Source organism: Thunnus albacares, chromosome 10 (genome assembly GCF_914725855.1).
Source record: "Thunnus albacares chromosome 10, fThuAlb1.1, whole genome shotgun sequence".
Classification (NCBI taxonomy): domain Eukaryota; kingdom Metazoa; phylum Chordata; class Actinopteri; order Scombriformes; family Scombridae; genus Thunnus; species Thunnus albacares.
In genome coordinates this window covers 18,362,658-18,379,300 of record NC_058115.1, presented here as the reverse complement: position 1 = coordinate 18,379,300, position 16,643 = coordinate 18,362,658, and the positions used below count along the sequence as shown (strand labels likewise).

General features: G+C 40.0%; 1 protein-coding gene across 2 annotated transcripts in view; it reads left to right on the top strand.

Annotated features, from left to right (window-relative positions):
• Positions 1–16,643, top strand: part of pcdh11 (protocadherin 11) — a 130,259-nt gene that overhangs the window by 10,097 nt on the left and 103,519 nt on the right. The window contains exons 3-4 of one of the 2 annotated variants that reach the window (XM_044364477.1): positions 3,244–5,751; positions 11,134–13,219. In XM_044364477.1, coding sequence (XP_044220412.1) covers positions 3,244–5,751; positions 11,134–11,217 — 2,592 coding nt within the window. In that variant the 3' untranslated portion in view covers positions 11,218–13,219. Of the gene's footprint in view, positions 1–3,243; positions 5,752–11,133; positions 13,220–16,643 lie in introns of those variants that run through there. The other variant, XM_044364476.1, reaches the window with a different exon arrangement.

The window sequence follows — 16,643 nt, the reverse complement described above, 5'->3', positions numbered from 1 at the left end:
TGGGCAATCTGGAGGGCTCTTGGACTTCACCTTTTGCCTCCTACCTAGGTTTTTCCTGGGGTATTTTGCTATCTACTTGGTTGCTACATGTCTATCTGAAATATACCTAAGATATTTAAGTGGATGGAGTGGTTTTTTTGCTGGTACTCCAAGTCTGAGCTCGAATAATTTCATTTGCAAACTGAATCTAGCTTTGCATTTGAAGATGCAAAATTTATTCAAGCTCCATTCCCAAGTAGCAAGAAAATTTTGATTAATGCATTGCATGCTGCCTATAGGCAGTGAAAAGGAGTTTTGGGCAGAGAGCTCACTGTCAAGAATTTCCAGTTTTCATTAGCATCTTATTTTGACACATTATCCTCTTCTAGGGGTTGACAAAAAGAGACAAACATTTCCAAGCTTCTTTTGTCTTAATTATATGCATGAGATCATGGCCAGGGGCAAATGTGGATGAGGGATGGAGAGAAAGAATGAGGGAGGAATGAGAGAGGTAGACAAAGAGAGAGTGAGTTTCTATCAGCATTATAAAGAGGTGCTATAGCTTGTGATGAATAGCCCTCCCCAGTTAGCCCCATCCATGGCCATCACCGTGACTAGAGTCCTCCTGATATATTCACAGCCCAATCTCAGTCTCCTCTGAGTTTTAATAAGGTCATCAACTTGACTGAAAGATGCATCCACTGATAATCTGAGGCAATGTCTGCAGAATGGCATTCAGAGTCATCCTTCCCTCATCATCACCCACCTCTGCTTCTGTCAGTGTCTCTCAATCATTTTCATTTAAATTAGTCAACTCTGATGACATTGTGTACCGCACACATGCCACATACAGTATACAGTGTCCTGATTCCTCTCTTATCACTGTAGAGACCTGTGGCCCTGAAATGTGGAATGAATGGCAAGTCATCAAAGTTCAAGGAGACAGGCACCTGTACAGTGTATGTGTGGAGAAAGAGTGAGGCATAGTATAACGTGCACACTTAGCCGTTTAGAAAGCTTTGTCCCTCTTGCTCAGCCTTAGGGTTTCCAGTGAGTGATTCATGCTAGTATTTGGCCTTTTCTTAGCCTGCCCTAGATCTTATCACAATCCACCAGACTAATTTTGCATTCAGGAGGATGCACAGCCTGAGAGATAGCTCTCTTCAACTTATTGAAATGCGCTGAGTGCTGTCTTGTCAGTTGTAAAATTGTGTGAAACCAAGACAAAAGCATAGAGGAAATGCTGGCTCATAAATCATTATGCAGCATTCCCTTTGACACATCCTAACTCAACATCCTACTATTAACATCAAGCTTTGCCAAATATCAGTGTGCAGATACTCAGCTACTGTGCTGTATCTGTGAACTATTCAAACAACTGAGGATTGAGGAGCTCTGTGTGGATGGAGCAGTGCTTAGCAATAGAGCCCTCAGAATGCTGTCCTGGACCTTTCAGTTATGCCAGAAATAGTTCTGCAATGTGCATAAAGAATCAGCACAGTTTATCCATAAGGCAGCTTCTCTACATTTCCACACATAGTTTTATATGCCATGTCTACTTATCCCTGTATGACTTTTGGTTGCCAGAAGGATCACAAAATAAGGTCTGAAAGATCATTGCTGCAGTGTTGGCTGTTTTAAGTAGTTCTGTCAATCACTGATATGTTGACAACATTCCCTCGGCAAGCAATTTTCAGAGTACACAATAATTTACATGCTGCAGCTGCACGTTTCCTTGTGTCGGCTACAACGCTATGTTGGCACAAGGACGGTTCTAGATTTTAAAACCTACTTGTGCTCACAATTTGGTTGAAATGTTCCTTCCTTGAACAAGGAGAATGTATATATCTTAATCTCATTTGATAGCTGTGCCTAGACAGAGTAATCTCTTCCAACATTATGTGCAGCATGAAGCTTATCTCTTTAAAGAGGATGCTTTTTCTTGTTTTACCATGAAACTGCTACTGACTGAAAGAGCTTCAAAGGGCTTCTTTGTTTCATAATGTGCATGCAGCTCATTCATGGGCTTGATCTTCTTATTTCCTCCCCGCTACTCCTCTCTCTTCCTCTCTTATTCTGTCACTTTTCTCTCTGTCTCTCCCTCTCTCTTCCTTCCTATCCTTCCTCTCTATTCTAATTTGGAATTGTGTATGGATCCATACCATACTCCATTTGAAACTGTAAATATTAGTGCTCATTTTTTGGGTGGAAGGCAATTACTCTTAACAGCCAGTGCCAGTTCCTTCAGTTTCTCATGGGGATTACTTATGCATTTGTTTTCATTTTCCTCCGGCTCTATTCTTGCCTTGATTTAGCCCTTCTTGAGCAAAAACCCTTCCTAATATGCAGAATTTTTCACTCCCCTTTTCTTAATCTATGGTGATCAAGTCTTGCAAGACTGCCTGCTCTATTCTAACTTGACACAAGAAAGGAAAGTAGAATGAAATCTAATTTTAGTGAAGACAGAATAAATATGATGAGGAGGTAAAAGGATCCTTTCAAGTAGTGGTCGCAAGGAAGGATGTTGGGACTTGATTTACTGCAATGATTGGTCACATTTTTAAAAGGATTAATTAAATGACATTTTCTGTTTCTGGAGTATGTATTGTATAGCGTATAAGAGAAATGAATAAAACTTTGAAATGAGCTGATGATTAGCATGTTTGAAAATGCTTTTGATTTACGGGTACCCAACTGAGATGAGCAGAGCAGAGCCAAGAACCAGCTGCCTTGTTTAAGAATGTCCCAGGCTGTTTAATTTGCTCTTGACATTCATCACTCCCTAAAAGCCTGATCCAAAGAAGGGCTAAAAATGAACCTGAGTAACCTAAGGAAATACCTCAACAACCTATTCTGGCTTTCTAAGACAACTGAAAAATGTACACTCTTAAATACAAGATCAAGTACATCTCAGAATCAAGTTCTTTATCTCTGTAGCAATGTGTACTGTAACATTCTGTGTTATTACCCAAGTGAAAATCTGATATTCTTATTCATTATGGTATTAATAAGTCAGTCAAGTTTGCGAGATGACCTCAGAATTGGCACAACATATGACACCCTTACACACATGCATTAAATAAGGAGAATAAACAAATAAACAGACAAACAAAAAATATAAAAGGGGAAAAATAAATTCTGTAAAAAGGATGACTGTGAGAAAAAGAGGATGAAGCCTTTCATAGTTTCATAGTTAGTCCTTTCAAAAAGTTTTTTAGTTACTAGTGAGTGAAAGCAACTCAAAATTTTGTCTTGTCTTTGCAGAGTGTCAGCGAGTTTGGCTTAGACATCATTGAGACTCCTGAGGGTGACAAGTGGCCGCAGCTAATCGTTCAGCAGAACCTGGATCGTGAGCAGAAGGACACCTTTGTCATGAAGATAAAAGTGGAGGACGGTGGCAACCCTCCCAAGTCCAGCACTGCCATTCTCCAAGTCACCATCTCTGATGTCAATGACAATCGTCCCATCTTCAAGGACAGTGAGGTGGAGGTCACAGTACCAGAGAATGCTCCCATGGGGACATCAGTTGTTCAGCTTCATGCCACGGACGCAGACCTTGGTTCCAATGCACAGATCCACTTCGCCTTCAGCAACCAGATCTCTGCCTCAACAAAACGTCACTTTGCCATTGACAGCTCTACAGGACTGATCACTGTGAAGCAGCCGCTGGACAGGGAACTAACACCTGTTCACAAACTCATCGTTCTGGCCAGCGATGGCAGCTCCACCCCCTCCAGAGCCACAGTGATTGTTAATGTAACAGACGTTAATGACAATGTTCCCTCCATAGACACTCGCTACATTATCAACCTGGTTAATGGGACTGTTCTGCTGTCTGAGAATGCGCCTCTCAACACCAAAATAGCCCTAATTACTGTTACTGACAAGGATGCAGATCTTTATGGCAAAGTAGCTTGCTACACTGACCATGATGTTCCTTTTCGGTTGAAGCCCGTCTTTAATGATCAATTCTTACTAGAGACAGCTGCCCCCCTAGATTATGAGACGACTCGAGAATATGCAATTAAGATAGTGGCCTCGGATAGGGGGACGCCTCCTTTGAACACTTCAGCTATGGTTTTAATTAAAATCAAGGATGAGAACGACAATGCACCCATCTTCCCCCAGCCGGAAATCCAACTTTCCATACCGGAGAACAATGACCCTTCTACACAGTTAATAAAAATCAGTGCTACTGATGCAGACAGTGGACATAATGCTGAGATCATTTATACTCTCGGCCCTGATGCGCCTGATGGGTTTAACATAGACAGACGGTCAGGAATCCTCTCTGTTGGCAAACGACTGGACAGAGAGAAGCAGGAGAGGTACTCATTCACTGTCATAGCGAGGGACAATGGTTCCACATCCCTGCAGAGCAATGTCACTGTCAGGCTAATCGTCCAGGACCTTAATGACAACAGCCCAGCTTTCACACACCCTGAGTACAACTTCTATGTGCCTGAGAACCTGCCTCTCTATGGAACTGTGGGCTTAATCACAGTAACGGATGCAGATGCAGGAGATAATGCTGTTATAACCTTGTCCATTTTGAACGGGAAAGATAATTTCATCATTGATCCCCAAACCGGTGTGATCAAACCCAATATCACCTTTGATAGGGAGCAGCAAAGCTCCTACACATTTATGGTCAAGGCAGTTGATGGAGGGCAGCCTCCGAGCTCCTCCTATGCCAAGGTCACTATAAATGTAGTCGATGTGAACGACAATCGCCCTGTGTTCGTCATCCCATCCTCCAATTACTCATATGACCTAGTGCGGACCACCACCACCCCTGGAGCTGTGGTCACAAGAGTGTTTGCCATTGACAATGACACTGGTATGAATGCTGAGCTGCAGTATAGTATTATCAGCAGCATCATCATAACATCTAGGGTCTCCCCTCGAGGTCTCTTCACCATCGACAAAACAACGGGTAACGTAACACTGCAGGAGAAAATTGTGGCAGCTGATCAGGGGCTGCATAGGCTGGTCGTCAAGGTCAAAGATCTAGGCCAGCCTGAGTCATTACATGCTATTGCACTTATTCACTTGTTTGTCAATGACACTGTGTCAAATGCTACCTTTATTCAAGAGCAGCTGCGAAAAAGTATGGAGACACCCTTGGACCGTAACATAGGGGACAGTGAGGTAACACCTCAAGCCAACGGATATGTGATTGTTGTCATAGCTATCATAGCAGGGACCATGACTGTCATCTTGGTGATATTTGTGACTGCCTTGGTGCGCTGCCGGCAGACACCCAGACACAAAGTGGTACAGAAGGGCAAGCAGAGTGGTGAGTGGGTGTCACCCAACCAAGAGAACCGTCAGATCAAGAAGAAGAAGAAGAGAAAGAAGCGATCCCCCAAGAACCTCCTCCTGAACTTTGTGACCATAGATGAATCCAAGCCTGACGACCCCACCCATGAGCATGTTAATGGTACACTGGATCTCCCTGTGGAGCTAGAGGAGCAAACCATGGGGAAGTACAACTGGGCCACCACGCCCACCACCTTCAAACCCGACAGCCCAGACTTAGCCAAGCATTACAAGTCTGCGTCCCCTCAGCCTACATTTCAAATCAAACCGGAGACTCCAGTGGCCCCAAAGAAACACCATGTGATCCAGGAACTCCCCTTGGACAACACATTCGTGGTGGGCTGTGACTCACTCTCCAAGTGCTCATCGACTAGCTCCGACCCATACAGTGTCTCAGAGTGCAGCTGTCAGGGGGGATTCAAGACTGCGGGGCAAATCACCACCCGACAGGTAATTCATGACTTCCTTTTTAAACCCACCCACACTAGTCCCCAGTCACACTCCCCTTGCTGTCCCATGGTAGGTGATGTGAAAGGGGGAGGGTGGCAGCATGGAGTCGGGGAATTTTCCCACACAGACCATGACCATGTCTACATGAATGTCATTTGCACTTGAAAATAAGTATGCTCAAGAATTGCAACAAAATGAAAGAATAAAACATAATTTTCCACAATTAATACAGCAAACCTTTCACTGTACTTCCTGTATTCACCCTCCTTCATAAGCAACAATAAGTACATAATCATTTACAAAAATACATGTGCAGGTTTATTTCAAATTCAAAAGCTTGATTAACTGCAGCAGTGCAATTATGATGGTTAGCTATTTTAAACTTAAGTGTGAGTGGTTGGTGACAATGTAACCTGATTTAGAAGAGCCTGAGATAGGTGGAAATGACTGAACTCTACTGATGTATTTGAGGTCAAGGGCGAATGAAGCTGTGTGCTAATATATTTGACTGACACGTTTAAACAAACCAAGCAAAAAAAAAAAAATATGGCAGCCAGAGTGACACAATTCATTTAGGCAAAAAGTCTGAAGGTAACAGCACACGCACACAAAAAGTGCTAAAACAACTTGATAAATAATCCCACTTTTTGTGGCTTCCGTCCTCAAAATATTAAGTGCTGTCTTAACTGTGTCGGTGAGGCTTTGTGGGAGAGAAGCTCATTTGAATGCCAAGGTACAGCAAAGGGCTTATGATTCCCTAAGAGATACTGTATGTGCCAAATGCGAAGTGCCCCAATAAATAAAAGCTGGCGAGGGAAATAAATGTAAATCAGAGGTAAGGAGAGGTGGCCTTGCTCAGTGCTGACAGCCAGAGCAGAGCGCTGTGGGGAAGACTGAGTACTGCTTGGGGCGAGGGAGGGGGTCAAGGTGACGCAGAGCCTTGAGACCAATATACTTAAACACCAAGGGAGCAGTAGTCCATAAAAAGCCTGCCAGGCCGACATTGCATTTAGCCCATAAATGCTCTACTTTAATGACCCCAATTATTGTTATAAACGGCATATGTAGATACACATTCTGTACATTGTTTGAATTGGCTCACATTGATGTAATGACATCACAACAAAGGTTTGCTGTGATGTGATATAGTTTTTGTTAGAGATGACTTTAAAGAATGCTATCATCATGATGTATGAGTATGTACAAGCTAATATTTGACCTGCACAATGGAATTAATCAAGGCTGATCAGTCTATGCTCAGGATAGCAATTTACTGTATTCATATTGTGTGTTGTCATAGTGTCAAACATCCAGTTGCTTTTGCTGGCTTTTTCAACCACTTTTTTTTTTTTTTTCATTTTGTTTCTTTTAAGATTTTTTAGGGTTTGGTTGTTGCTTGGTTGCATTGGCTTTCATTTCTGTTACTGTTTTGATCATAATTATCACATCTGCCATTCGTCCAATTTTGGGTACATTTCATGATATTGCATCAATAATTGATTTTGTTTGATGAGGTGTTTGCTTTTGTTTGTGCCTAGCCTCATATTGCACCCAGTTTTCAGATCCTTGGTTCGTTCTTGCCTTTTTGCTCCCAGTATGCTTCTGTGTGACATCTAGCAAGTGTTAAAATTCCTCATGGCATAGTTTTAGTAAATGACTGTTGATCCCATGAAGTATTGTGCTTAGGATAATTTATGAAGACACCCACACAGAGTTGATAGTCATTCCCTTCATCCACCTTTTATTTAAAACCCTGGTTAAAAGCTATGCTCTGCCATGGTACATTATACATAAGCCTACTACATGCCCTTGGTACCAAAGATTCAATTCATAATGTGTTTATACGACACACTGACGAGTTGTCAGAAGGATTTTCCCCTCATGCTGGTAGTGACTGCCCTGAAATATGCATACATATTCAGTCTGTGTTCTACAATTCTGGATTATTATCCATCATGAATTTTAGGCATCATGGATTTAAATTGATTTTCACTTATGTTGCTGATCAGAGTGGAGTATTTTTGTGGGAATAATTTAAAATTAATGAATATATGATTAGTAAACATCCTCCCAAATCTTCATCAGCCTATGCTTGCATCTGATCATTTCCCAGGTATATTTATTCATTTCTCTAAGAGAGGTTAGGTTTAATGCATATAATATCCACATATTTTGGTGTCACATATACTCCCAGTATTTGAATTTTATCAAGAAAAATCTGTCCTCATTGGATCTACTCACCAACCATATCTTCAATGATGTTAAGCTGATAATACATCTACATTTTTCTGTCCCTTGAGCAATTGACAAGTGATGCCTCCCACTTTAGACATTAGATTTCCCACTAGTTTTAAGTGTGCTTATTTAAAACCTGTGTCATGGAAAAAAAATAGCATGAAGCTTTGCCTGATGAGAATCAGTGGCTGCAAAGGTTAATTAAATGCACTAAAGGGTTAATCACTCGTAATACAGTATGATTAAAATCACTGTAATTAGGTTTCGAATGAGGCTGATAAGAAAGAAGGAAAAAGACAGTCGTCCTTAAAGATTATCAGGGATGCCACGTACCATCCTTGGGTGAGTCACATTCTCAGGATCCGAAGTGATGTGACAATAGATGACCAGCAGTCTTGTTTCTTGTAATATATTTCCTTCGTTTCATCTTTGTGTTTCTTTGAACTAAATCTATTTTCAAAGACTAGTGAATAATTAAAGGGGACCTATTATGCTTTTCCTTATTTTCAGTTATATATATGATGTTACAGTGTTGAATGTTCATAATAAACATGGCCAAAGTGTCAAATAATGTGGTAAACGTATGTAGAAGTAATCCCTGTGAGCAAAAAGCACAGTTCAGTTTCCTTTTTTTTTTCCTACTTTCAGCCCAAGCCGACATCGGCTCTTGACGGGTTCCTTTATATGGTTATCTGCTCCACGCACAGTGAGCGAGTTCACTGCTCTGCTAACATTATGGCATTTTTCCAATGTTTGGGGGTAGTTACGCCAAGCCATGACTTGAGTCAAGTTGGCACGCTGTGAGTGTTTTTCCATTACACAGCATGGTAAAGTAAAATAAGTTGTTTACCTGTTGGAGGTGTGCTGGTCGTCTGCAGCTCTTCATCAAATATCTCACTGTGGATTTTTCTGCTTGTACTATTCCTCCCTGTATTATTTCTAACTGATCCACTGAACAAATAGTTCAAAATATCTTTGTATGTTGTTGTGTTGACCAGTTTCTAGCGCCACTAAAGAAGCTCTGCTAATTTGGTGAGGAATGTATTTCATTTCCTGTAAATTCTTCACAATAACAGTCTCCCATTATTTAGTCATTTAAGTAAATAATTTGAGGCAGTGAAGCAGGAAATGTTGGGTTTGCATCGGCAGTAACTTAAGATGACTCTGATACAACTGCCCCTTGGAAGGCCGTATCAGAGTCATGTTAAGATTGGAAAGCTGGCCAATCACAACAGAGTGGACTTATCAGGAGGGGTGCCTTAAAGAGACAGGGACTGAACTGAAGGGCTGTATAAAGGGCCGGTATAAGATAAATAAGGAACTTTTTTGAACTGTGAATCATGCAAAGCTACTCTAGTGGAGTCCCAGAATAAAAACATAGAACTGGATATGAGCATAAAAGGTCCCCTTTAAAAGCAGCACTTCTTCGAAGAGTGTGGTTGTTGCTTTTATTTGAGGAAAAAAGAGAATATTAGAGAATTTGTAGAGATCCATTCAAGTGTGGCTGTTAAAACAAAAGCAGCATTCGGTCTGCTGCCGCCAGCTACTTATTCTCTCTTGAGCCTAAACCTAATACCAGAGGTCCTAAAGCAAAGATCATAGGCAGGTTGTCTTGTTTTCCTTTTTGTTCATCAAAGTGACAGACAGTGCTTTAGTGCCTTTACAGTGATCTCTCAAATCACTGCCCATCAATCAATCACCTAAAGCAGCTGAAAATAAAGCAAAGACAAAAAGCCCACCCATGGAGTAACAATTGGGAGGACACACAGGGGGAGATGCTTATGGTTGAAGGTCACCAAAATGTTTTCAGGGACTTTACAGATGTAGCTGATAAAGAGTAAAGCTTGTAAAAATACTTCAGAGACTACAGATTTGTGCCACCATATGGCTTCATTATACAGCGAGAGCCATATTTGCAAATGCAAGCCTCCTCCCTCCCCTCCCTTCTCAGTTTTTACGCATCTCATCATTTTCTTTTAACCCCTACCCCATGATATTAGAGGTCAATCTGCCTCCAGTGATGAGGAGCTCTTGTGAGAGTATGTGCTTAGCGGAGGCAGATCAAATGAGTACCACCCTGCCTGAGTGATCTCAGACATCACCATGAATATGCAGAGAATAAAAGGCATTCTTTAGTTTGGCCCATAATTTTGGGGCCACAGATCACGTATGATTCCTGCTTGAGAAAACTGACCTCCTATGACTCAATATAGTGTTTTTGTAGTATCACATACACATACAATACTGTTTAAGTACTCCTCACACCACCATGTTGTTATTATGCCCTATTTATAATGCAATTCATTCTATTATCTTTATATTTAAAAAAACAAACAAAAATAAAATATAAAAGTCTTGGTTAACGAGGGCAGCAGTGTACTAAATTATTTGTGTGGGTGAAGGTATGAGCCTGTCACACAAGCCACCCATGGTCTGATGACAAAGCGCTTGTGCTGACTCATGGGGGGTGCATAGCCAGTGGTAGAAGCCATGATTTTAAAAGGCTAATAGGCTTGTTAATCAAATCTGATGCCAGTATTAAATCCTTGCGACTTCTTATGGCATTTATTTTATTTTATTATCATTATTTTTTTGTTTTTTTGTTGTTTTTTTCTGTTGAGTCATTACATCTGTAATCACTGTGCCTTGCTAATGTAAGCACTATCAGCTCAGATTCTTCCTGATTCAGATATTGGCAGATGTGTTGCTAACTCTCTGAGGAATAGCAAATGTCATATTCTGTACATATCAGAGGACCCACTGACAAGGGTCCGAAAGAGTGGGCCTAAATTGATCCAAATGGCTTTTTTTGAGGGGAAATGAAGAGTGCTGCACTAGTGTGGTGGGAGACAAAAACGACAAATTGGGAGTGATAATTGGATAAGATTGCATGCTCTGATAAGTACAGGAAAAATGTACAAACTTGTGACACCTGTAGCATTCTTCAAGGAAAACTGACAAGATAATGACTTGATTGCCAGCGGTGCCTTGAAGAATGCTTTTTTTATCTTCTACTCTCTCTTCAGAGATTTTTTATTCAGTGTTCAGTGTAGCCTCGCACTGATAAGGCTACAGCTTAGGCTGCTCAGAGCTCTATGATATTGTAACTACAATCTCCCTATATCTGTCTGTCTCTCTATATTTCAGGAGACGGCACTGAAACCACCACACTATGGCACACTCTGTGGCACAGGTACAACTCGCTCCCACAGGATTAAAATCAATCTCTAGCTCCCACTACCTAAAGAGAGAAAAAGAGAGAAAAGAAAGAGAGGGGGCAGAGGGAGGAAAGAAGGAAGGCGAGAACTGAAGAGGTGAAACAAGTACTTTACTGTCTCTACAGCCTCAAACCCCACCTCTTCATACAATCGACAGAAAAGATGAACTTGGAGGGGGGGAAAAAAATCTCAGAAAAAGAGTGACGCTTCATGTTGCCTGCCTGAAACTTGACAAAGCTCCTCCTGTGAATCCGTTGGAAGTTTGAAATGCTTTATTGAGTCCTATGCTATTACTTAACTGTGTCAGTGAGGATGATACTGTTTGCCCTGAACCCTCCTCAAAAAAATGTCCCACTCCAGCACCCACTCTGTAAAATAGGTGTCAAATACAGTCAGTAGATCTGTAAAGTATGTTTATATGTATGTATGTATATCTATCACAGAGTTGATGGTGTTTATATTTATTGATTCTATTTCTTTGCCTTGTTTTCAAAACTGCCTGGTGGCCATTTTATTTTCTTACTTTCCAATTTTTGTATAATTTGACATTGCTCTATCTGGGCTTGCTCATGGAACTAATGACTTTATTGACTGTATTTATGCTGCAAGGTCTACAACCTGTAGGCTTACATTAGTATTGAGCCCACATCACAGTGTACCTTTTCTGTCAATTTTCGCCTCTTTCTGTCCCACTTTTGATGCCACTGTTAGTGAAGAGTGTGGCTAATGTTAACAGAAACATGCATGGCCCCACAATATGACCACATCTGTAGTTCTTTACAACTGTGTTACTAAACGCCATGCTCACGCCATTACACTAGAAGGAATGGTAGGACAAGTTTAATACTTTGAGCTAAGCCACAATCACAAGAGACTAACTGCTGGGGTTATAATCAAAAGCTGTTTATGTAGGGCAGATTTGAAGAGCACTAAGCCTAACCTTTTGTGCGTCGCTTTCAATTCCTAAGTCGGAAGTGATTTAACCTGTGAGATCCATATTAAAATGACCCCAGATGGTAAACAAAGAATAGTAATAATCCTCAGGCAGTCTTTAATATGAGTTGGTAGACTTAAGCAAAAATCACTTGACTTTGTGCACTTATTTACACTGACAAAATATTTTTTTTCAAATGAGAAAAATATTGAACACAAAAATGAAAAGGTAATCCAGGCTTCAGTTTAAAAACAGCAATAAGTTAACATTTGACAGAAAATCCACAACGGTGCACTTACTACTTCTTTGGTCTCTTGTTCAGAGCATCATTTGCCTCTACTGTTTCTATACACCTATAGGATCATTATGGTACAGTATGTCTTGACTAGAATAATTTCTACAGTATACACCAGTAACTGGCTTGATGGGTTAGCAGCATTGTTGTTCAATAGTCCTGTTCATTGATAAGCTAAAGACTGCTTTGATAGATAAGGCATATACATATAACCATGGAATTAGACTCAGTAAAATAGACATAGTCAGTTTAGTCAATTGGAAATGCACAGATGGATTGGACCAGAGGCTGTTTGCCTTGTCTGAGAGACTATATATAGTTAAATGAAATTACTGTATGGACCAGTAGCCCTTTTGATTTTGTTCCAGTCTTAATATGTCATGACTCTACGGACTATGTCTATTTTAAAGCTTTTAATTTTATGTGTGTTGCCTTCTTGTGAGGCAGGTTGTTATTATTGAAGAAGGTATATTCATGTAATTATGGTATCAAATGTATTCACTACTGCGTAGGAGCCACAGTATGAAATATACATAGCATCCTAGCACTGTGTAATGATTAGATTTGCCTGATCTATGGGGAAAAGAAAAAAAAAACTCATACATGGGGAGAGCTTTTGTCGTTGTAAGGGAGACAGACAACCTCACTTTTATTCAATGTGAAGTACAATATGCACCTTACATGATCTTTGTAATTGACTTTGATTTGCCAGTGTGGAGAAAACTGTAAATGTTTTGTTTATGTATGTGTGCGCTTCTGAAATTTATTAAAGTCTTTTGCATTGTATTGCATATTTTGACGACTCCTCTTATTCATTGTTTTGAGCATTTAATATCACTCTGTGTCTTTCAGTCAGCTCAGTTTTCTGCACACTCTCAACTGTATCTGCTTGGTGAGAACAGTAAAACTAAAATGAGGCAAAACCCATGTTGAGGATTGTGGAATAATCATTTGTTTTTCTCATATACAGTTAGGCAGGAGCATATAGTATAGGTCAAACAGACTGTGGCTTGTAGAAGCATGTGTGTCTGTGTTGGTTGGACACCATTAATTGGATGATTTCAGTCATAGAAAAAAACTGCCCATTCCCCCTTTTTTTCTACATATTGCAACAATATAGTGCTTAACTAGGAGAAAGAAACAAAGAAATGGTTTAGATATACATCGCTCATTAGGAACAGATTACAGATAAAAAGTTATGGAAATTTTGTGGAAGAAACATCCTTTGAAGTGCACAGACAGAAAACAGCAGAACAGTAGCTTTTTTTGGAACAACATGACTTTTTTCTTTTTTTGTTTCTGAGCTGATAATGATCATTTGATAATGATAACCCTGCAATTGTGATGTACAGTTGTGTACACACACTGGGTTTTACACATCTGAGAGGGAGATTCATACTAGAAGGTACAGTACAATAACCGCTGCTGTTATGCAGTGTTTATGCGGATTTGATCCAAAAATACAGACTTGAAAGGCATAAAACAAAGCCAGAGAACAGACAACAGACAATGTTTAATTGCTTATCAAAGTTATTTCATATTTTAAAACTGAGAGAGAGCTAATCAGTTCCCTCGGGGAAAGTGTCCTTGGTGATTTGAGAAAATGGTGCACACTCAAGTAGAGCGTTCTCGTACTGTATAGAGAGTGCATAAATGTCAGCTTTCTATTAATAGATAAATATAAACCTGCTAAATGCCTCGTTCTTAGTTAAAAAAAAAAGGGATCTTAGGTAGATCATAGTTATATCTCTTTGAGCTAGATAAATTATGACTTGATTTTTCATGTTATGCATAATTAGTTAATGAAATGTTTTCAAATGAGCCATAAATAAATAAAAAAAAGTCCAACAAAGCCACAGCATTAATGAGTCTTAACATTTGCGCATGAAGATAGAGTAGGCGATAAATGGGTTTTTCTTCTGCTTCAGAGTGCAAAGTCAAGGATGAGAAAGGAGGGATGGGTGGAAAAGGATAAAGATTTAGTGCAAGCAGAAGTTGCCGGTATAATAGAAAATGTCTTTGGTTTGTCTCTGGACCATTTCATTGTTGCTCCTCTGTTCCCACAGAAATGTGCAGTTGTTACAGGTCTCAGCATGCGCTTGTGATTTTGGTCAGCTCACATTAAGTGCATTCCAGTTGATTTTATCATCTATAAAGTGACATTTAAAGGTTGTCCCATGGCTGTATTACAGTATGTCACTGAGGGAAGTTTTTTTGCTGACATATTGATTCATGATTTATGAGGACACAGTATTCAGTTTCATCTAACAGCCCAGGAAGCCAGTCATATATAGTAAGTTTGATTACATATAATGCAATAATATTTCCGCAAATGGAGCAACATATACAGACCCACACATGCTAGCATACACAGACACACACAGCAATTCATTGTGCTGCGGTGGTGAGGCTACCCATATGGTCTTCATTAATTGTAATTTTTCTTCCTTTTTTTCCAATGTCTTTCTGTCAAATGCGGCATTCACAGTATGGCTATAGGGTTCTTCAGTAAAGCTTTTTACTGTATGTGCATCAGTTTCCTGTCATTCCAAACCATTAGATGCACTGCAATTATTGATCACACATGCTTATAATCTCTTAAGAATAAAATGCTGTAAGATTAATCAAAATGTGCATGAAAAGTTTATCATACTAGTCAGAGCCCACATGGATGGACATGACTTTCCACAACCTTGAGGATGCAATCAGTGCAATCAGTACCTCACCCCTGTTATCATTTCTTCCCTTCTGATAAGTGTAACATAAAACTAGAACACATTTGTTATTCACGTGGATAACATTGCAAAGAAGCTATCAAGACTTTTTTTCCCCTCACATAACATTGATTTTACAAGTCACTCACGTTCTCCACTGAGATCACAGTCATCGGCTGCAGACAGTATAGAATGACAATTCAAGATTACAGCTTGTTTGAACTAAATGACTGCTGCTGTTGCTGTCTCAGCTAACTTTTTAAAAAAGCAATGTGCTTCGAGTAATCTGAGGACAACTGTGGGTATTTTATGACAATTCTCTAAACTATGAAATCAGTGATTGAAAGCCTGTATGGATTTGTTTCCCTGTCATTATAAGTTGCAAATTTGACTATGGTAATTCTGGTCATTCATACCTTCATACAATTCAAAGTAATGGTGATTTCAGATGCATAAAGGTGCCTAAGACATGGAACTTGTATTTTGTGATTGTACTTCCACAAAAAAGACTATGCCTCTCCTTTGGATGTTCAAATATAATTATAAATGTGTTAAATGTAAGTTGTTTATTACTAAGTGTCTGTCTATGTGGAGGTATAGGTCAATTAGCCAAGCAGCAAGCGTGTTCCGGGTATGATGTGAAGTTGTCCTGAAGCAAAACTGACTGTCTAAGCAGGGGCTATTTATGCATGTGCTGTGCAGTGGTGCAGGAAACAAGAAGATGCTGTCTTTCTGTTGCACTCCACTCAAGGCAACACTCCACACAATTGCTGCCAAATCTCTGCCAAACTGAATAATTCAATCATCCCCCATAGCTGCGGTGGTCTAGCTACCTTTGTGTGTGCAACAATCAAATCAGTGTGGAAGCCCGCCGAGTGGTTCTTTCTGAGACACTGAGTAGCTCTACAGCCCGGAGATTGTTTTCATTGAAAACAATTCTGTTGATTAAATGAGGTGTGACTGTGGAGCGGGGATCTGAGGAACATCGATTGCTTGCAATTGTTTGTTCCTTGTTAAAAGTGTGATCTAAAACAGTACTTGCTGATAGTGTGCAAGGAGCATATGGTTTGCTAGTGTGCCTGCAAGACAGTTAGTGTGTCTCTATCTTGCCTAAAATTTCCCAGGTAGAGAAATTCACCATGATAACTCATGTACTGTAGGATTTATAATGCCTTCATGATTAGCAATCACATAGAATGTTGCATGATGTATTTGCTGGTGCTTGGGCATGGCTTTGTCAGTGCTTGATTATTTTGTTGAATTTCAGTTGTTACAGTGGGGATAAGTGAGCTTTACAAGCATTCTTTTGGAGACCCCCTAATTCCCATTTCTATCACCCCACCCCTTTTTGAAGTAATCTCATGGTTTCAACCTTAGTTTTGCCCATGTAGATTTAACACTAATCCCCCCTGAACACAAAGACAAATACAGTAAAGAGAGGGCGGAATTTAATTTACCAAGGTTTTTTGTGTGTGAATGCTTCTTTTTTTAACTTA